We start from the raw sequence: 22,947 nt of genomic DNA, 5'->3' as shown, positions 1-22,947 counted from the left end.
CACCTTGGGATCTCAATGTAGTTTTGGGGTTCCTAATTGGCGGCTTTATCCTATAAAAGCCCTTACCTAATTTTTCATACGGACAGGGCAGAATTGAGGACTCGTCCTCAATTTCTCCCTAAGGTGGTTTAAGCTTTTCACTTAAACCAGCCTATTGTGGTGCCTGCGGCTACTAGGGACTTGGAGGATTCCAAATTGCTGGACGTAGTCAGGGCCCTGAAAATATATGTTTCCAGGACGGCTGGAGTCAGAAAATCTGATTCGCTGTTTATCCTGTATGCACCCAACAAGCTGGGTGCTCCTGCTTCTAAGCAGACGATTGCTCGTTGGATTTGTAGTACAATTCAGCTTGCACATTCTGTGGCAGGCCTGCCACAGCCAAAATCTGTAAAAGCCCATTCCACACGGAAAGTGGGCTCATCTTGGGCGGCTGCCCGAGGGGTCTCGGCTTTACAACTTTGCCGAGCAGCTACTTGGTCAGGGGCAAACACGTTTGCTAAATTCTACAAATTTGATACCCTGGCTGAGGAGGACCTGGAGTTCTCTCATTCGGTGCTGCAGAGTCATCCGCACTCTCCCGCCCGTTTGGGAGCTTTGGTATAATCCCCATGGTCCTTTCGGAGTCCCCAGCATCCACTAGGACGTTAGAGAAAATAAGAATTTACTTACCGATAATTCTATTTCTCATAGTCCGTAGTGGATGCTGGGCGCCCATCCCAAGTGCGGATTGTCTACATTACTTGTACATAGTTATTGTTACAAAAATCGGGTTATTGTTATTGTGAGCCATCTTTTCGGAGGCTCCTTCTGTTATCTGGCTGTTAACTGGGTTCAGATCACAAGTTGTACGGTGTGATTGGTGTGGCTGGTATGAGTCTTACCCGGGATTCAAAATCCTTCCTTATTGTGTACGCTCGTCCGGGCACAGTATCCTAACTGAGGCTTGGAGGAGGGTCATAGGGGGAGGAGCCAGTGCACACCAGGTAGTCCTAAAGCTTTTTACTTTTGTGCCCAGTCTCCTGCGGAGCCGCTATTCCCCATGGTCCTTTCGGAGTCCCCAGCATCCACTACGGACTATGAGAAATAGAATTATCGGTAAGTAAATTCTTATTATAATCTCTGTAATCACTGTGGTTCATGAGAATACTTTGTAACTAAAGCAAGTATTCTAAAATACAACTTTGTTTCAATAAACATCTTACATTTTCACACTAATGGTATTTACATCCTTACAACAAACAACCTCCCACTTGCAAAATATCAAGATTTCTGACTTCATAAGGTTGGAACCTTACTGGGAGAGGGCTGCAGGGGACATCCAGACTGCACTGTTATGGCCACATTTCTTTCTGTGTTTACCACAACACTACAAACTGCTATTTTAGCTTTTTAAATACATGGAGTCTTATGCTGCATTCAGATCGCAAATGCCGGATCCTACCCGGTAAGAGAAACGTGTACTTACCGGGTGGGATCCGGCATTTGCGCTCCGTTGCTGGCTTTCCGACCCGGCAATATACCGGGTCGGTTGCCATAGCAGCGGAGGGCGCAGCAGCAGCAGGGGCTGGGGTGGAGGCGGCGCTGGGAGATGATCTCATCTCCTGCGCTGCCTCTCCCTATGCTGTGAATGGGAGCCGTGTCGCATCGGAACGGCTCCCATTCACACTGCGCCTGACCCGGTAATCAACCCGGTAATAACCCTTCTTTTTTACCGGGTTGAATTACCGGGTCAGGCGACCCGCTAATTCTGAAAAGGAGCTTTCACATCGCACACTGACCTGTTTCGACACGGCAATATGCCGTGTCGATACCGGGTTTTTAGTGCAATGTGAAAGGGGTATTAGTATGCATAGCTACCAGTTGCTTCTAGAGCAGAGAGAATTAAAACTGGACAATCGCATTGTAGGCCTGATTCATGTTTGTAAGGGTTTGCACAGCTGCAATGAAGTGGCTGTGCATTTCCGTGTCAATAATATTCTAATGCAGGCGTCTGTATGAGATAGATGCCTCCTGTTTGCATTAGCGAGGATCCGAGTGCTACATCTGAGGATGCAGCCTTGATTCACCATCGTGACCATTGGTCACAACTCCCGATGAAGCTTACTCAGGTTGGGCATCAGATACGAACACCTGGGTCCAGGAAGTCTTCGTCCGACGACGCAGACCCTGCCTGGAACCATCACACCTTCATAACAGGTGACTCTCCCCATTTTGGAAAATGGTGCTGGATGCCACCCTCCTAATACTGCAACATGTCAATCACACTGCAACTGACAGAAGTCTGTGAGCGACATCGCAAGACTTAATCCTGTGCAGAACCCCCCAAACATTGATTCTCTTACATCCTAGAGGATACCGGGGTCCACATTAGTACCATGGGGTATAGACGGGTCCACTAGGAGCCATGAGCACTTTAAGAAATTGATAGTGTGGGCTGGCTCCTCCCTCTATGCCCTTCCTACCAGACTCCGTTTAGAAAATGTGCCCAGAGGAGCCGGTCACGTTTATGGAGGCTCCTGAAGAGTTTTCTGCATTTATTTTTCTGTTTATTTATAAAGCCTTGGGGATACTGGGAATCTATTTAGTACCATGGGGTATAGACGGGTCCACTAGGAGCCATGGGCAATTTAAGAATTTGATAGTGTGGGCTGGCTCCTCCCTCTATGCCCCTCCTACCAGACTTAGTTTAGAAAATGTGCCCGGAGGAGCCGGTCACGCTTGGGAAGCTCCTTAAGAGTTTTCTGCGTTTATTTCTGTTTTGTTGTTTTCAGGCAGGTCTGGCTGGCACCAGGCTGCCTTCTTCGTGGGACTTAGGGGGGGAACGGCCCAACCTCCCTAGGGTTAATGGTCCCGTTCCCCGCTGACAGGACACTGAGCTCCTGAGGGTCCTGTTCGCAAGCCTCTCCACAGCAAGTGTACAAACCCGCAGCACGCCGCCACCCCTAACAGAGCCAAAAGTAAGAAGAGTGGTGAGTAGGTGACCGGCGTCTCGGCTCTAATGGTGGCACAAGGGGTAGGAGCGCAGCGCTGGTAAGCAGGCTGCAGCTCCAGGCTTCAGAGGCATACAGGGTGCTGTGTGTTCTGCTGTGAGGGGCGAGCTGAAGCCACAACAAACCTATACCCACACTGGCAGCAATTCTACAGGGGTTTTAACCCACTATAGAACAGAAAATTACCTCAACCAGTATAAAAAAAACGGGAAGGCTGCGTGCCATTAAGGGGGCGGGGCTTCACTATGAGCGGATCCAGCAGCTCACCAGCCCCATTTTCCCTCTGCAGCTATACGCAGGCAGACTGGCAGGGAAGCGCAGCTCCTCCACAAGGACCCCAGAGAACCTCAGCAGTACCAGGAGGTCATAGCAAAGGGGGGAAGCAATATTTGGTGTACTAAACCCTATCAAGGGTACTTAGTTTGCGACCCAGCTGAACTTGTACATTAGCTATAGGGGCGCTGTGTGGCTGGCTCCATTATACTCTGTCTCCCCCTAGAGGGCTCTGTGTGGGTTAACTGTGTTTTACCCTATTTTCCTGTGTGTGTGTGTGTGTGTGTGCGTGTTTTATTTCACATTTATTATGTCAAAGGAGTGTGTATCATGCACAGCAGAGTGTTTTTCTCAGTCTGGGGGAATCACTGCCATGTACTCAGAATAGTACACCTTCTCAGGCTAGTGGATCTGAACCTGTATGGTTAGATTAATTAAAATGGATGATTTCAAATATTTTGAATAAATTATCCCAAAATGAGAAAGCGATGCAATACTTAAGGCAATCTTTGACCTGATGAATAGAGATTCAGTGGTTATTCCAGCGTGTCAGACTCCTGCCATTTGTCCACAGAAGCATACTCTGGCCCAAGTCATGCAGGCTGATAACGATGATGATGATGTATCAGACCCAGAGGAGGGTGAGGTGTACTCGGGAGGGGGGGGGGGGGGGTGCAGCTTTGTTACAGGGAATACAGGCCTTGATAGAAGCTATTAGAGATGTCCTGCACATCCCTGACAAAGTGACAGAGGAAGATGAGGAATCTAATTTTAATGTAAAAAATAAATCCTCTGCTACTTTCACTGCATCTAAGGAATTCAATTCCCTATTTGAAGCAACGTGGGTAAATCCTGACAAGAAGTTTCAGATCCCTAAACGGTTACTCACATCCTTCCCGTTTCCTCAGGATGATAGGAAAAAATGGAAAACCCACCGATCGTTGACTCATCGGTTTCTAGGCTGTCACGTAAGATAGTTTTACCTTTTCCTGGGGCAGCTTCCATGAAGGATGCTGCAGACCGCAAGACTGAGACCACTCTCAAATCTCTGTACACAGCTGTGGGGGGTGGCCCAGAGACCCACTATAGCTTGTGCGTGGATCTCTAGGGCCATTGCAAAGTGGTCAGGTAATCTAATTGACGAGTTAGATTCCTTATCCAGGGGTGAGATAATTTTACTCCTACAACATATACAGGATTCTGCTAACTTTATGGTGGAGGCCATAAAGGAAATTGGTTTACTCAACGCACGCACCACTGCCATGGCAGTGTCAGCATGCAGGGGCTTGTGGCTACGCCAGTGGACTGCGGACTCAGATTCCAGGAAAGGCGTGGAAAGCCTACCTTTCACAGGTGAAGCCCTTTTTGGAGATGAACTGGATACGTGGATATCCAAGGCTACAGCGGGTAAGTCTACATGCCTTCCTTCCGCAGCTCCCCCGACTAGAAAATCCTACACTGCTCCAACTCTGCAGTCCTTTTGGACAGCGAAATTTAAAAACAAAACCAAAGGTTCTTCTACGGCCTTCAAAGGCGATAGAGGTAAACCCAGAAAACCAGCAACTGCAAGTTCACAGGAGCAGAACCCCGGTTCTGCTTCCTCTAAGCCTTCAGCATGACGGTGGACCGCACTGCCTGGAAGATAGGCAGGTGGAAGCCCATTTGAGATTCTTCAGTCACATATAGCCAACGTCATGCCAGGATCCCTGCGTCAAAGATCTTATAGCCCAGGGCTACACACTAGAGTTTCAGGAACTCCCACCTCACAGATTCTTCAAATCAGGCTTACCAGCTTCTCAAGAAGCAAGTATGACTTTACAGGAAGCAATTTTGAAACTGGTACAGACTCAGGTCATTGTTCCAGTTCCACTTCAGCTGCAAAACCAGGGTTATTATTCCAACCTGTTTGTAGTTCCGAAACTGGCTGGTTCGGTAAGGTCCATTTTAAACCTCAAGTCGTTGAACCCGTACTTACGGGTGTTCCAGTTCAAGATGGAGTCTCTGAGAGCGGTGATCTCAGGTCTGGAGGAGGGGGAATTCTTGGTGTCTCTTGATATCAAGGATGCGTACCTTAATATTCTGATTTGGCCACCTCATCAGGCTTATCTCTGGTTTGCATTACAGGACTGTCACTACCAGTTCCAGGCCCTGCCACTTGGCCTCTCTAGGGCACCGAAGGTGTTCACCAAGATAATGGCAGAGATGATGTTTCTCCTCCGCAAGCAAGGAGTGAACATAATGCCGTACCTGGACGATCTCCTGATAAAGGCATCATCCAGGGAGAGGTTGTTAATCAACATTGCTCTCTCAGCTCGGCTACTCCAGGATCATGGGTGGATTTTTAACCTACCAAAATTTCATCTGGAACCAACACGGAGGCTTCTGTTCCTGGGGATGATATTCGATACGGAGGCGCAGAAGGTATTGGTGATCCATCAATGCCTAAAAGGCATTGATGATCCAGTCGATTGTGCGGGATGTTCTAAGTCAAACCCGGACCTCGGTGCATCTACACATTTGCCTTCTGGGAAATATGGTAGCCGCTTACGAGGCCCTGCAGTATGGAAGGTTTCACACAAGGCCCTTCCAGCTGGATCTGTTGGACAAATGGTCCGAATCGCATCTTCACATGCACCAGAGGATCCGTCGGTCGCCAAAAGCCAGGGTTTCTCTTCTGTGGTGGCTTCAGGCTTCTCACCTGACCGAGGGCCGAAGGTTCGGGATTCAAAATTGGATTCTGCTAACCACAGACGGAAGCCTCAGAGGTTGGGGAGCAGTCACCAAGGTGGAACAGTTCCAAGGAAAATGGTCAAGTCAGGAAGCAATTCTTCCAATCAACATTCTGGAACTAAGGGCCATATACAACGCCCTTCTACATGCATCGCATCTTCTTCAAGATCAAGCCATTCTGGTTCAGTCGGACAATGTGACGGCAGTAACGTACATAAACCGACAATGCGGAACGAAGAGCAGGGCAGAAATGGCAAAGGTAACAAGGATCCTCCTCTGGGCAGAAAGACACGCTGTCTCGTTGTCCTTGATCTTCAATCCGGGAGTAGACAACTGGGCAGCAGACTTCCTTAGACACAACCTCCACTCAGGAGAGTGGGGCTTTCACCTGGAGGTGTTCTGGTGCTTGATACGTCGGTGGGGAATGCCACAAATCGACATGATGGCCTCTCGTCTCAACAAGAAGCTCAAGCGGTATTGTTCCAGGTTGAGAGACCCACAAGCAGTGGCGGTGGACGCTCTGGTGACTCCATGGATCTACCAGATGGTGTACGTGTTTCCACCACTCCCATTGATCCCTAAAATTCTCAAAAGAATAAAAAGGGAAAAGGTTCAAGCAATTCTCATTGCTCCAGACTGGCCAAGAAGGGCCTCGTATGCGGATCTACTGGAGATGCTCCTAGAGGACCCGTGTTCTCTACCTCTTTGCGAGGACCTCCAACAGGTCGTTGGGCCGTTCGTCTATCAAGACTTACCACGACTACGTTTGACGGCATGGAGGTTGAGCATCAAATTCTAGCCTGGAAAGGTTATTCCAACCCTGATCCAAGCCAGAAAGGGGGTAACGTCTAAGCATTACCACCGTATTTGGAAAAAAATATGTCTCTTTGTGTGAGTACAGGAAACTTCCTGCGGTGGAATTTCAACTGCGATGTTTTCTTCTTTTTCTGCAGTAAGGTGTGGATGTGGGCCTACGTTTGGGCTCCATAAAAGTCCAGATTTCGGCTTTATCCATTTTCTTCCAGAAACAATTTGCTTCTCTCCCTGAGGTTCAGACATTTGTGAAGGGGGTTCTGCACATCCAACCACCCTTTGTGCCTCCTACAACACCTTCGGATCTCAACATCGTGTTGCAGTTCCTTCAATCTAAATGGTTTGAGCCTTTACAGGATGTTGACGTAAAATGTCTTAATTGGAAGGCCGTCACACTGTTGGTCTTGGCTTCTGCGAGGCGTGTGTCGGAGCTGGGGGTGCACAAAAGTCCCTATTTGATTTTTAATGAAGATAGGGCTGAACTCAGAACTCGTCAGCAATTTCCAAAGGTGGTGTTTGCGTTTCATGTCAACCAACCTATTGTGGGAAGGTGGTTATCCCACACCTCTGCTACTTCCAAGTCCCTGGATGTTGTGAGGGCTTTGAAGATCTACGTGAAGCGGACAGCTCGTCACAGAAAATCTGACTCTCTGTTTGTTCTCTTTGATCCTAATAAAATTGGGTGTCCTGCTTCAAAGCAGACAATTGCACGCTGGATTAGGCTTACTACCCAGCATGAATATTCCTTGACAGGTTTGCCGTTTCCAAGATCTGTACAGGCCCACTCTACAAGGTCGGTGGGTTCTTCCTGGGCTAGTGCCCAGGGTGTCTTTACCTTACAGTTCTGCCGAGCAGCTACTTGGTCAGGTTCAAACACGTTTGCTAAGTTCTACAAGTTCGATACTTTGGCCTCTGAGGACCTTCAGTTTGATCAGTCAGTTTTGTAAGAACCTCAGCACTCTCCCACCCTGTTTGGGAGCTTTGGTACATCCCCATGGTACTAATGTCGACCCCAGTTTCCTTTAGGACGTAAGAGAAAATAGGATTTTAATTACCTAATGGTAAATCCTTTTCTCGTAGTCCGTAGAGTATACTGGGCGCCCGCCCAGTGCTTAGTTTCTTCCTGCACTGTTACTTGATTTAAGTATTTTTGGTTCTGCGGTTTCTGTTCCTGGTTTAAAGTTTGGTTAGCTTGGCTTTCCTGTAGTTTGTGTGCGCTGGTTCGGAATCTCACCACTATCCTTTTATATCTTTCTTTCAAAGTATGTCCGTCTCCTCGGGCACAGTTTTCTAGACTCTGGTAGGAGGGGCATAGAGGGAGGAGCCAGCCCACACTATCAATTTCTTAAAGTGCCCATGGCTCCCAGTGGACCTGTCTATACCCCATTGTACTAATGTGGACCCCAGGATCCTCTACGGACTACGAGAAAAGGATTTACTTGTAGGTAATTAAAATCCTATTTGTATACAAGCCATCGGGTTTGCGTGCAGATATGAATTTGGCCAAGTGTATACTTGGTGATCCCCTAGCACATGGGTCTTCAACCTGCGGCCCTCCAGCTGCTGTGTAACGTCACATCCCGGCATGCCCTGCCTCAGTTTTAGCATGCCTTAATAGCAAAACTGTGGCAGGGCATGCTGAGATGTGTAGCTCAATGTCCTAGCCGGTGCCTTGCATACATTTAACCTAGAGCTCAGTTCAGCATTTTAAGGTGGCGACAGAAAATAAGTGTGAGCGTGACAAGCATTGTCTCACTGGCTGTTAGAGATCACTGGAGGCACAGAACGTAACGCTATTTCCCATTGAAAAAATGTTAAAAGCTTTTGCCAGAAATGTATCTTTAGCTTATTTTTTCCTAGTGGGAGGAGATGAATGATTTCTGTGTGTACAAATGTTGTTGTTTTTTTAAATCTATGTACATAGGATATTTAACATGTCAAATATTTTTGTGTTGTGTGCTATAGTAAAAAAAATATTTTGTTTTGTCTATAGGGATTTCCTTGCTCTGAATGTCTACGTTGCTCTTTGCTACTATAAGCTTGATTATTATGATGTTTCACAAGAGGTCCTTGCAGTGTATTTGCAACAGGTTCCTGACAGCACCATTGCTCTGAATCTCAAGGCCTGCAATCACTTCCGTCTCTACAATGGGAAAGCAGCTGAAGTAAGAATACACATTGTTGACTTTAATACAATATAGTTGTAAAATGCAGTCATTGTCAGGGGTTGGGAGCGAAATTATAGCAGTTGGGATACCGATATTGATAAGACCGATAGTGGGATCCCGAAGGCCATTATCCCAACACATCCCAATGATTATATTTCTCTAACGTCCTAGAGGATGCTGGGGATTCCGTAAGGACCATGGGGAATAGACGGGCTCCACAGGAGACATGGGCACTAAAAAGAACTTTAGGTATGGGTGTGCACTGGCTCCTCCCTCTATGCCCCTCCTCCAGACCTCAGTTTAATACTGTGCCCAGAGGAGACTGGGTGCACTACAGGGAGCTCTCCTGAGCTTCCTGAAAAGAAAGTTTTTTGTTAGGTTTTTTATTTTCAGGGAGACCTGCTGGCAACAGGCTCCCTGCATCGTGGGACTGAGGAGAGAGAAGCAGACCTACTTAAATGCTAGGCTCTGCTTCTTAGGCTACTGGACACCATTAGCTCCAGAGGGAGTCAGAACGCAGGTCTTCCCTAGCGGTTCGTCCCGGAGCCGCGCCGCCGTCCTCCTCGCAGAGCCGGAAGATAGAAGCCGGGTGAGTATAGGAAGGCAGAAGACTTCACAGGCGGCAGAAGACTTCAGAGCTTCGGAGAGGTAACGCGTTACCGCTGCGCGCCATTGCTCCCACAACACACACAGCGCACACTGTGGGGTGCAGGGCGCGGGGGGAAGGGTTGCCCTGGGCTGCAATGTAGACCTCAGCACTGGCTTTTAGGAATATAATTACTCAGTTTGATATTATTTCAGAGCCCCCGCCAGTTTAAAGAAAGAGCGGGACCGAAGCCCGCCACTGAGGGGGTGGGGCTTCTCCCTCAGCACTCACCAGCGCCATTTTCTCCTCAAGCACACGCTGAGAAGCTGGCTCCCCGGACTCTCCCCTGCTGATCACCGGTGACATAGGATTTCAAAGAAGGGGGGCACATAATTGGGCGCAGTGAATAGCGCTGTATCTGGGTAATATTTTTCTTTTTCCCAAGATTATTGGCGCTGGGTGTGTGCTGGCATACTCTCTCTCTGTCTCTCCAAAGGGCCTTGTGGGGGAACTGTCTCCAGATAGAGCTTTCCCTGAGTGTGTGGTGTGTCAGTACGTGCATGTCGGCATGTCTGAAGCGGAAGGCTCTCCTAGGGAGGAGGTGGAGCGCATGAGTGTGGTGTCGCCGTCGGCAACGCCGACACATGACTGGATGGATATGTGGAATATTTTAAATGCAAATGTGAATTTATTGCACAAACGTTTGGACAAAGCAGAGTCCAGGGACAACACAGAGGGTCATACCCTGCCTTTCCCTATGTCACAGGGACCTTCTGGGTCTCAAAAGCGGCCGCTTTCTCAGTTAGTTGACACAGATACCGACACAGAGTCTGACTCTAGTGTCCATTATGGTGATGCGAGGTTGCAGCCAAAATTGGCAAAGAGTATTCATTATATGATTATTGCTATAAAGGATGTGCTGCATATTATTGTGAGCTTGCGAGCAGGGCCTTCCTACCGCTATGTCTGTCTTTGCCCTGTTTTGTTCTATAACTGTTGTTCTAATTGTAAAGCGCAACGGAATATGCTGCGCTATATAAGAAACTGCTAATAAATAAATATTATAGATGACCCCGCGGTGCCTAATCCTAAGATCCACATGTTTAAAGAAAAGAAGCCTGAGGTTACTTTTCCACTTTCTTTTGAATTAAATGAGTTATTTGAAAGTGCTTGGGAAACTCCAGATAAGAAGCTGCAGATTCCCAAAAGGATTCTTATGGCGTATCCTTTCCCTATCAAGGACAGGATACGGTGGGAATCCTCCCCAAGGGTGGACAAGGCGTTGACGCGCCTTTCCAAAAAGGTGGCGCTGCCGTCTCAGGATACAGCGGCCCTCAGGGATCCTGCTGACCGCAAGCAGGAAACTACCTTGAAGTCAATTTACACACATACCGGAACATTACTCAGACCGGCGATAGCGTCGGCTTGGGTTTGTAGCGCTGTACTAGCGTGGACCGATACCTTTTCTGCTGATATGGATACGATGGATAAGGAAACTATTTTATTGACCTTGGGACATATTAAGGATGCGGTCCTGTATATGAGAGAGGCTCAAAGGGATATCGGCATACTGGGGTCCAGAGCAAACGCTATGGCGATTTCTGCCAGGCGGGCACTGTGGACTCGACAGTGGTCAGGTGATGCCGACTCAAAACGGCATATGGAGGTTTTGCCGTACAAGGGTGAGGAGTTGTTTAAGGAAGGTCTCGCGGACCTAGTTTCCACAGCTACTGCTGGTAAATCAACTTTTTTTATTATCATTAAGTTTTTATTATTATTTTTTTTCAACAACAAAAAGGGTAGGGTACAAAAAGAAAGAAGGGGGGGGAGTAATAAACAATTATAAACAATTAGGAGGGAGGGAAACATCTATGATAACAGATTCACTTTGCATCCAATTAGAACATGACATCTACATATAAATACACAAGCATATACAAGCACTGAGATCGGAGTATTTATGGACTAATGTCAGGGGAATCATTCGGTTCGTTTAAAGGGAACTGGCTGGGGTTAGGATTAGAAATAGTCGGTAAGGATTGGGGCCGGACTCTACTTGATTCATATTCCCGCCATAATGACCAATCTGGTAGTTTCGCAGGAGGATGCAGTGACATTGCCACAAACTGTGTTTCCATCTCACAATGGAATTCAATTTTTTGAATAACCTTCGAAATATGAGGCAATGTAGACTGTTTCCAGTTTTGCGCCAGAGCTGTTCTTGCCGCTATAAGAATGTGACCCAATACATATTTGTGTCGGGAGGATAGGGTATTCGGCATCAAATGAAGCAACGCCATACCAGGGGAGGGGCTTAGGGACACATGGAGGACATTATTAAGTAAGTCAAATACAGCCGCCCAGAAGGGGGCCAGTAAGGGACAAGTCCAAAAAATGTGAAAAATATCACCTGCTTCCCCACAGTGCCGCCAACAGAATTTTGAACATGAGGGCCAAAACACATGGAGTCTATCTGGGGTGAGATAAAGTCTGTTCAGCAACTTTGTGTGCATCTCAGTGTGGTTAAGACACTTAGACATAGTGTGTGTAGATAAATAGATGGTACTCCATTGGGAATCGGACAGTCTGAGGTCCAAATCCTTCTCCCACTTAATCTGTGCTTTGACTTTAGGGTTGGGCAATAGGGCCACGAGAACGTTGTACCAAAAGGATATGTCTCCCTTAGAATCTGTCACATTCAGTCTAGCGTATACCCGGTGAGTATATGGATGAACATCTCTGGTAGCAACAGGAATCGAGCTCCACCAATGACTAATTTGGTAATAGCTCAGTCGTGAGGAATCAGGTAAGGAAAATTGAGATTGCTGGACAGGGAAAGGTATCATTACTGAACCGTCTAATAAATCACTCAGTGTAGAGAGGCCACATAAATGCCATCGAGAGATATTCAAATTTTGGATTAGTTTCATCAGGGCACGGAGAGAAATAGATTTAAAGGTAGGTGGTGTAGCAGTCAGTTTCGCCGCTAATTTGTCCCATGTTTGCAGTGAGGTACGTGTAGAGGGAAGTGTTGGTAAAGAAGATGGGCGAAGGCTCTTAGGGGTATGTAGAATGTCCCCCAATGGGTAAGCCGTACAGGCTTCTCTCTCCAGATTAGCCCATCCCAGGTCTAATCCAGCTGCCCCAAACATCCTTACATGTGCTAATGTACACGCCTCATGGTAAAGTACAAGGTCTGGCATCGCCAGTCCTCCCAAACTCTTGGGTAGAACCATCCGTGTGCGTGCTATTTTAGGGGCCCGGGCTGCCCATATATACTTCACCATAATGGCCGTAAATTTATCAAGGTATCGTTTGGGAAAGATACATCAACTTGGGAAGGAGGGACATTTTGAACGCAGCTAAGCGTCCAAGCCAAGAGATATCATATAGCGCCCAGGATCTGGTTAAAAGTGTGAGTGATACAAGGAGGGGTTTGAGATTTTCCTCCAGTACTGTTTCTATTTTAGGGGATATGGAAACACCTAAATAGGTAAGGGACGAAGTTTGCCAGTTATAGGGATATTTTGATTGAAGGGTAGCAAGAGAATCTGAGAGGTTAATTGGCAGAGCATCCATTTTTGCAGTATTGAGCTTATAATAAGAGGCTCTACTATAATCATCTAACAAAGAATGTAAGTGGGGGAGGGATTCTATGGGATCAGTTACAAATAACAAAACATCATCAGCGAAAAGACACAGTTTATGCGACTGGGACCCAAGGGAAACACCAGGGAACAGGGGACTGAGGCGGATTTTCGCTGCCAAAGGTTCTATAGCGAGCGCAAAGATTAGCGGGGACAGGGGGCAGCCCTGTCTTGTGCCATTAGTAATGGGAAATACATCTGATAAAAAGCCATTACTAAACACCCGAGCCGAGGGGCAGTGGTATAATGCAAGCATGCCGGAGAGAATACGACCGCTGAAGCCAAATTTAGATAGGACAGATTTCATATATGGCCAACCCAACCGATCAAATGCCTTCTCCGCATCCAAGGATAGCAGGAGAAGACCCCGATCAGACGGCAAAGAATCGAGGAGATTAAAGACTCTGCGGGTGTTATCCGACGCCTGCCTTCCCGGTACAAACCCCACCTGGTCCTGGTGAATCAAGGTAGGCAAGAAGAGTTTTACTCGGGTGGCAATAAGCTTGGCAAATAATTTAATGTCTCCATTCAATAACGCTATGGGGCGGTAATTCTGGCAAGAAGAGAGGTCCTTCCCTGGTTTAGGCAACGTCACCACCTGTGCCTCCAGCATTTCCCTGGGGGGGAGCCCGTCTCAGTTATGTCATTAAAAACGTTGGTCAATGTAGGTGTTAGAAGTCCTTGATACACTTTATAAAAATCGTTTATGAAACCGTCCGGTCCCGGAGCTTTACCTGAGCGCAGCGATTGGATTGCCTCAACAACTTCCTCCGAGGCCCAGGGAGCATTCAAAAGCTCTACCTGGGCCTCCGACAAAGAAGGGAGGCGCAAGGAACTTAAAAAGTTATCAATGGACGATGCTGTAGGTTGTTGGGTGGTGGGGTCCGACGAGAGATTATACAGTCGGGCATAATAATGGGCAAATTGGTTTGAGATATCCAGTGGGTTGGATATTTTTAAACCGGAGGGGGACATCAGGAATTTAATTTTATTCCGAGCCTGTTGGGATCGTAATCTTCGGGCCAGTAACCTGCCCGGTCTATTACCCGCTATATAAAATCTCTTGCGCAATCTATTCAAAGCTTGCTGTGTTCGGGCCATTAAGAGTTTCTGCAATTGGCCCCGTACAACGGCAAGCTCCTTTCGAACGGACAGAGACGGGGTCTGTTTGTTTTGGTCTTCCAAACATTTCAATTTAGCTTCCAAGTCGCTTTGCAATTGAGCTGATTGACGTTTTAGTAATGCACCTGCTTGGATAGCCGTTCCCCTAACTACAGCTTTTAACGCACACCAGTGATTACATGTGGACGTGTCAGATGGGGCATTGGACAATAGATAACCTGATATACTATCCTCAATCATCTTTTTAGATACATGGTTGGAGAGCAGATGAGGAGATAGTCGCCAAGGGTGGGGGGGTAGGTACTGTCTATCAAGATCCCACCGGCAAAGTATCGGGGCATGGTCTGACCATGTTATGGGAAGAATGTCCACTGAGCGAATGTGCTGCAGAGTCCATTTGTCACAGAAAGTGATATCAATGCGTGAGTATGAGTTATGTACCGGTGAATAAAAGGTGTAATCCCTTGCTGAAGGATTCTGGACTCTCCAAGTGTCGTACAAATCAAATTCGTTCACCAACTTCCTAAACCCAGTGGAAGCTGGAGAGGGGGATTGGGGGGGGGGGGGCGAGCGCAACGGAATACCTCTCGGGGATCTATCTAATGTTGGGTCCAATACTAGGTTAAAGTCTCACAGAACCATCAAGGAACCTTTACGAAGTGCTTGAATTTTAGTAAATAATTTACGCAAAAAGGGAAGCTGGTTGGCATTAGGGGCGTACACCGATACTATAGTCACCAGTTTATCAGCTAAAAGACCTTGCACAATCAGGTATCTGCCATTTTTATCAGACGCTTGTGCTTGCAACACAAAGGGTGTCTTCGCACCAATTAGAATCGCCACCCCATTACGCTTAAACGGACCATTTGCAAAAAAACGCTGGGGATATCTCTGGTCGCCAAAGACCGGGGGTTTCAAAGATGAGAAGTGGGTTTCTTGTACCGCAGCAATATCCACCTTCTGTTTAAAAAAGTATGTAAGGGCCAATCTCCTCTTATTAGGGGAGTTTAACCCCTTAACATTTAACGACAGAATCCGAACCATGTCTTATATAAATGAAATGCATGTCAGCAGTCTCCACCAGCCGCACAGTGAACCACCAGCCTAACACAGTACCAAATAGTAGATGTTTCCCAGAAAGAAATAACTGACAAAAAAGAAAAAGGGGGAGAAAGTTACATGGGTATAAACTAAAATTGGACATAGATAAAAGGGGAATAAACCAAGAAGGCCCTGTACATCGGGCCTGCATAGCTACTGCAAGGGGAAAAACAGGTGCAGTAGAGTAACAGGAGGAAGGGGGTGATGTGGCCTGACGCCACCACTCATGCTGCTCATCTATAAACTATCAAAACAGTTCCGATTTAGCACACTCGGGACAGTTAATCAACCTAGGTACACAGGACTAAATAAGTAATATAACCTAAACAGCAATGTAACAAAACATTTAGGCAGAGAGAGAACATAAAAACTCAGCACATAAGTCGCAGTGGCATATCAAAAATTACTGTGTGCACGTTTGGATCGTCATATAACTCACAGAATCCCAGGAAATAGTCCCAATCGAAAGGTATAGTCCTGAACAGGAAACAACTAATAACCCGGTGTAATCAAGGTATTGTAGCCATCAGAAGGGACCCAGAGATTCAATGAGCAGACCACTCGGCTCGTATTCCAGGTCGACTGCCAAGGCCCTGGGGCTGTTTAACGGAAATGTCCCAGTCCGACAGCTTGATTCCGGCATCCAGAGAGGTAACGACATATGAGGATCCGTCGCAAGTGATGATCAGCTTCACCGGAAAACCCCATCTGTAGGATATGTCGTTAGCATGGAGGGCCGTCGTTATCGGAGCCAGGTTCCTTCTTTTCGCCATTGACACAGCTGAGAAGTCTTGGAAGATTTGGAGCCCTCCCAGGACATCAGAATCTCCTACATTCCTTGCCGCTTTGAGAATCTTTTCTTTGGTAGAGAAAAAGTGGACGCGTAGTAGAGTGTCTCTGGGAAGATCATTAGAGACCGTACGCGGACGAGGCAAGCGGTGTATACGGTCGATAAGTAAATCACGAGTGTCAGCGTCCGGCAACAGCTTGCGAAAGACGGTCATGGTGTAACGTTCCAATTCCGAGTTAGCCACCGAGTCTGGAATGCCTCTTATTTTAACGTTATTCCGTCGGGAACGGTCCTCCATATCCGCCATTTTATCTCGTAGCGCGTCCAGATCGGCCCTCTGCTGGTCATGAGCAGTGATGAGATCGTTGTGGGACGACACAAGTTCCTCCATCTTATGCTCCAAATGATCTGTACGGTTTCCAACTTCAGTCAGGTCTGTCTTGACTTCTCTAATAGCTGCTGTAAGATCGGTAGTTAAATCAGATTTAAATGCCACCAGAATCTGACATAGAGATTTCACTGTCAGGGGCGCCTCAGAGTCCACATCTATGCCAGCAATCGACATGGTGCCCAGTGAATTACTTGATTTCAGAGGGGTCGAGGCAGTAGCCGGGCGTTCCCTCCGAGGGGAAGATGAGGTCGGAGGTGATTTCTGTTTAGGAAAAGACACTTTAGGTGGCAGTGCTCCTTTTACCTTTTTTGGGGCCGTGATAGAGGAGCTCAGAGGTAATTGTAAAGGACCAGGACAGGCGTAGCGGTAGGTAACTTTATTCACAGAGATGCGGAACACGGAGGACCGTCAGGTGTCAGACACATTAAACATGAGTGGTGGAGGAGGGCAGGAGAGGGTCACATCAGAGATTCACTGCAGCATCTCACTAATCTGCTTGCAACAGAACCAGGGTGTATCAAATGGTGACAAAAGATACACTCACCCTGCACCTGAACCCAGGGGTGTTGAAGATGCAGGAGATAGCAAATATTAGCTCCAGGAGCAGCAGGGATTTTCCAAGATGGCCGCCGCGGCCTCCAAGTGCCAGTTCTGCTGCTGTAGGAGCCCCCTGTGTGGACTAAATCAGGGCAGGCTTCCACCTCCAGCTCCGTGCCCAGGGGTCCAGGGGTGTTTACAGGCACTGTAGGCAGCTTGGGAGGCGTCCGCGGCCGTTCACTTCCGGTGCGCGACTCGCGCGTCTTCCGGAGCTCAAATCCCGGGTGCGGCGCACACTTGAGCCTCCAGCTTCCGGACCCGGCTAGGCCGCAACCTGCAGGGACGTGCAGAGACGTCCCCCGGCACCGCGGCTCCTCGAGTCATGTACAGGGGGGCCTTAGGGGGGATAATATGGAGCTGTGGTGGCTCAACAAGGGGATAGGGCAGGTATATAGGCGGCAATTAACCGGCTGAAGTGGGAGCCCAGTGCAAGAACGTCCGGTCACCTCGCAGGCCACGGCCCCTCCCCGTAAATCAACTTTTTTACCTTATGTTTCCTCACAGCCTAGGAAAGCGCCACATTATCAGATGCAGTCCTTTCGGTCGCATAAATCCAAGAGAGCTCGGGGATCTTCCTTTCTTGCCAGAGGTAAGGGCAAGGGGAAAAAGCTGCCAGCTACAGCCAGTTCCCAGGAACAGAAGTCCTCCCCGGCTTCTACTAAATCCACCGCATGACGCTGGGGCTCTGCTGGGGGAGTCCGCTCCAGTGGGGGCACGTCTCTGTCTTTTCAGCCAAGTCAGGGTTCACTCTCAGGTGGATCCCTGGGCAATAGACATTGTTTCCCAGGGGTACAAGCTGGAATTCGAAGAGGTGCCTCCTCGCCGGTTTTTCAAATCGGCACTGCCGACTTCTTCCCCAGAGAGGGAGGTAGTTTTAGCAGCAATTCAAAAATTGCGTCTCCAACAAGTGGTGGTCAAGGTTCCCCTGCTGCAGCAGGGGATGGGCTATTACTCAACCCTGTTTGTGGTCCCGAAACCGGACGGTTCGGTCAGACCCATTCTAAATTTAAAATCCTTAAACCTATACTTAAAGAGGTTCAAGTTCAAGATGGAGTCGCTCAGGGCGGTCATTGCAAGTTTGGAAGGGGGAGATTATATGGTGTCTCTAGACATAGAGGATGCATACCTTCATGTCCCCATTTATCAACCTCATCAGGCGTTCCTGAGATTTGTGGTCGAGGATTGTCACTACCAATTTCAGACGTTACCGTTTGGGCTGTCCACGGGCCCGAGAATTTTTACCAAATTAATGGCGGAGATGATGGTGCTCCTGCGCAAGCAGGGGGTCACAATTATCCCATACTTGGACGATCTCCTGATAAAAGCGAGATCGAGAGAACAGTTGCTGGTCAAAGTATCACTCTCCCTGAGGGTGTTACATTGTATTCTAAACCTGCCAAAGTCACAGTTAGTTCCAACAACCAGATTGCCTTTCTTAGGCATGATTCTGGACACAGAACAAAAGTGGGGCTTTCTCCCAACGGAAAAGGCCCAGGAACTGCGGGACTTGGTCAGGAACCTGTTGAAGTCAGACAGGGTTTCGGTACATCACTGCACGCGAGTGCTGGGGAAAATGGTGGCGTCTTACGAGGCCATTCCATTCGGCAGGTTCCATGCCAGAACCTTTCAGTGGGACCTTCTGGACAAGTGGGCCGGGTCACATCTACAGATTCATCAGATTATCCGCCTGTCCCCCAGGGCCAGGGTATCTCTCCTGTGGTGGCTGCAGAGTGCTCACCTTCTAGAGGGTCGCAGGTTCGGAATCCAGGACTGGGTTCTGGTGACCACGGACGCGAGTCTCCGAGGATGGGGAGCAGTCACACAGGGAAGAAACTTCCAGGGGTATATGGTCAAACCAGGAGGCTTGTCTACACATCAACATTCTGGAATTAAGGGCCATATGCAACGGCCTTCCTCAGGCGCAGACCTTACTTCAAGGTCTACCGTTCTGATTCAGTCAGACAACATCACAGCAGTGGCTCATGTAAACCGCCAGGGCGGCACAAGGAGCAGAGTGGCAATGACAGAAGTCTCAAAGATTCTTCGATGGGCGGAGAGTCATCTAAGAGCTCTGACAGCAGTCTTCATTCCAGGAGTAGACAACTGGGAAGCAGACTTCCTCAGCAGACACGATCTGCATCCAGGAGAGTGGGGACTTCATCAGGAAGTCTTCGCAGAGATTGCAAGTTAGTGGGGTCTGCCTCAAATAGACATGATGGCTTCACGCCTCAACAAGAAACTTCCGAGATATTGCGCCAGGTCAAGGGACCCTCAGGCGATGGCAGTGGACGCACTGGTGACACCGTGGGTGTTTCAGTCGGTCTATGTGTTCCCTCCTCTTCCTCTCATCTCAAAGATACTGAGAATCATAAGACGAAGAGGGGTTCAGGCGATTCTCATCGTTCCAGATTGGCCTCAAAGGGCCTGGTATCCGGATCTACAGGAAATGCTCTCGGAAGATCCATGGCCTCTTCCTCTCAGGGAATACCTGTTACAACAAGGGCCCTGTCTGTTCCAGGACTTACCGCGACTGCGTTTGACGGCATGGCGGTTGAACGCAGGATCCTAGCGGAGATGGGCATTCCGGAGGAGGTCATTCCTATTCTGATAAAGGCTAGGAAGGCGGTGACATCTAAACATTATCACCGTATCTGGAGGAAGTATGTGTCTTGGTGCGAAGCCAAGACTGCTCCTACGGAAGAGTTCCATCTGGGCCGTTTTCTGCACTTCCTGCAAACAGGAGTGAATTTGGGCCTAAAGTTAGGCTCCATTAAGGTTCAGATTTCGGCCTTATCCATTTTCTTTCAAAAGGAATTGGCTTCTCTTCCAGAAGTCCAGACTTTCGTGAAAGGGATGCTGCATATCCAGCCTCCTTTTGTGCCTCCAGTAGCACCATGGGACCTTAACATGGTGTTATGGTTCCTTGAGTCTCACTGGTTTGAACCGCTTCAAACAGTTGAATTAAAGTATCTTACTTGGAAAATGGTCATGTTATTGGCCTTGGCTTCGGCACGTCGAGTGTCAGAGTTGGCGGCTTTGTCTCACAAAAGCCCTTATCTGATTTTCCATTTGGATAAAGCTGAGTTGCGGACTCGTCCCCAATTTTTGCCTAAGGTGGTTTCTTCTTTTCATATGAACCAACCTATTGTGGTGCCTGTGGCTACAAGGGACGTGAAGGATTCCGAGTCCCTAGATGTGGTCAGGGCATTGAAACTTTATGTGGCCAGAACGGCTCGGGTTAGGAAAACAGAGGCTCTGTTTATCCTGTATGCAGCCAACAAGGTTGGTGCTCCTGCGTCTTAAACAGACTATTGCTCGCTGGATCTGTAACACGATTCAGCAGGCTCATTCTACGGCTGGATTGCCGTTACCAAATTCGGTTAAGGCCCATTCCACTAGGAAGGTGGGCTCTTCTTGGGCGGCTGCCCGGGGCATCTCGGCATTACAACTTTGCCGAGCCGCGACTTGGTCGGGTTCAAACACTTTTGCAAAATTCTACAAGTTTGATACCCTGGCCGATGAGGACCTAATGTTTGCTCATTCGGTGCTGCAGAGTCGTCCGCACTCTCCCGCCCGTTTTGGAGCTTTGGTATAATCCCCATGGTCCTTACGGAGTCCCCAGCATCCTCTAGGACGTAATAGAAAATAAGATTTTAAACCTACCGGTAAATCTTTTTCTCGTAGTCCGTAGAGGATGCTGGGCGCCCGTCCCTGTGCGGACAACATTCTGCAGGACTTGTATATAGTTGTTGCTTACATAAGGGTTATGTTTCAGTTGGATCAGTTTTGGACTGATACTGGTTTTGTTTCATACTGTTGACTGGTTCGTATATCCCATGTTATACGGTGTGAATGGTGTGGCTGGTATGAATCTTGCCCTTGGATTTACAAAATCCTTTCCTCGTACTGTCCGTCTCCTCTGGGCACAGTTTCTCTAACTGAGGTCTGGAGGAGGGGCATAGAGGGAGGAGCCAGTGCACACCCATACCTAAAGTTATTTTTAGTGCCCATGTCTCCTGTGGAGCCCGTCTATTCCCCATGGTCCTTATGAAGTCCCCAGCATCCTCTACGGACTACGAGAAATAGATTTACCGGTAGGTTTAAAATCTTATTTTACCCTACTCCTAATTCTAAGCCTTACCCACACCTCCTGCAGCCTCACCCTAACCTCCACCTCTCATAGCCTAACCCTAACTGCACAAATTCTATATAATAAAAGGTTAACGCTGCTCCTCACCTCTATATTGGGAATTCAAGAGTTTTGCTTGCTGGCGGCGACTAGATGGTGCGCGATAGAGCACTTCAAGTATTGCTCTGTTGAGGCACGCACAGCCTCTGGGGCTGACATTACTGTTATGGTGTTCCACTTATTGTGGCAGGGACAGCATGATTCCGCATGAGGTTAATGTGGAACGGCAGGATTTCGCAGGATTGGAGCAGCAGAAATAGGTTTGATGGAATCTAGATCGGGTTTTAGCCGAGTGTGCTGTAAGCCACAGCTGGGCTAGTCATTACAACTTGCTGCTGCCTTTAAAAATGTTTGTTCGGTATGTCACGGCACCTTATGGCCAGGTGATAGGTGTGTGGCCTGGGTTACTTTAGAAGCCTTTGGAATCTGTACTGCTTGTACTTATTAGAACTCGAAATGTTGTGCTGCTGTTTAAAGACTGCCTGTAAAATCTGACCTGCAAAACCTGCATGTACTGGTGTAACCAGCCTGAGGTGGAAATAGTCAGTTGGACTGTCAATGTGGGGGATCCGGTCAAGATGCCGCCGGACGGAATCCCGGCGGTCGAAATACCGACGCCGGAATCCCGACCGCCACAATCCCGACCGCCACAATCCCGACATATTCTCCCTCCGTGGGTGTCCACGACACCCATAGAGGGAGAATATAATAGTGTGCCGAGCGTAGCGAGGCACCGTGCCCGCAGCGTGGCGAGCGAAGCGAGCCCGCAAGGGGCTGCGTTCCGCTCGCCACCCCTGTCTGCATTGTGTGGTCGGGATTCCGGCGTCGGTATTTCGACCGCCGGGATTCCGACCAGCGGCATTTAGTACTGATCCCCAATGTGGTTATATCACATTTGGCCCCCGAACAAGGATAACAATTCCTTGACTATATCCGCAGCAAAACCCTGAAACTTTAACTGGATCCACCCACAGCGGCGATGAGACACATTGCAGTACGCTACCAGCTGCATAGCGGTTTGGTGAGTTATTATTTTTTTTATCATTAAACGGCAGTAGGTGCTTCTATATGTGTTACAATACAAACTGTTTTCTAATTCCTGTGTATAGGGCCAGAGGCACAGGGAATGGTGTGCAGTGTTAAGGGAAACAAGCTGAGGTTGTTTGCTGGAAAGCTGACTTCCCCTTGCCTGCTTAATTTGTATATGAAAAGCAGGGAAACGTGGAGCAATTGATGGAAATGATTGTTGAGCTGGCTAAAGCCCAGAAAACCCAAATAGAGTTGTTGCATGCTGAGTTAACGGAGATGAGAAAAGGTGGGCAGGAGCATGAGGTATTACAAAAGCTTACACCCTCAGATACTGAGGTGTTGCTATGCACTTTTGAAGCACTGCCGCACGGTTAAAGTGGCCAGAGGAGTAGGCTGGCAGGTTAGCTCCCTGCCTCACAGGAATCACAACGAGTCTATACTGACCTGACGATAGCTGAAGCTAGCTAATACAACTTGTTTGAAGAAGACCATACTCAGCAGGGTTGGGGTAATGGGCCCCA

The 22,947-nt window shown here is 48.2% G+C and overlaps 1 protein-coding gene across 3 annotated transcripts in view; it reads left to right on the top strand.

The window, feature by feature from the left end:
* IFT56 (intraflagellar transport 56) overlaps positions 1-22,947 on the top strand; it is a 417,739-nt gene that overhangs the window by 164,833 nt on the left and 229,959 nt on the right. For all 3 annotated transcript variants that reach the window (XM_063940415.1, XM_063940414.1, XM_063940413.1), the window contains one exon: positions 8,800-8,971. In XM_063940415.1, coding sequence (XP_063796485.1) covers positions 8,800-8,971 — 172 coding nt within the window. The remainder of the gene's footprint in view (positions 1-8,799; positions 8,972-22,947) is intronic.

This window comes from Pseudophryne corroboree, chromosome 9 (assembly GCF_028390025.1).
Source record: "Pseudophryne corroboree isolate aPseCor3 chromosome 9, aPseCor3.hap2, whole genome shotgun sequence".
NCBI lineage: Eukaryota > Metazoa > Chordata > Amphibia > Anura > Myobatrachidae > Pseudophryne > Pseudophryne corroboree.
The sequence above is the reverse complement of the archived record's forward strand: the minus strand, read 5'-3'. Positions and strand labels throughout refer to the sequence as shown.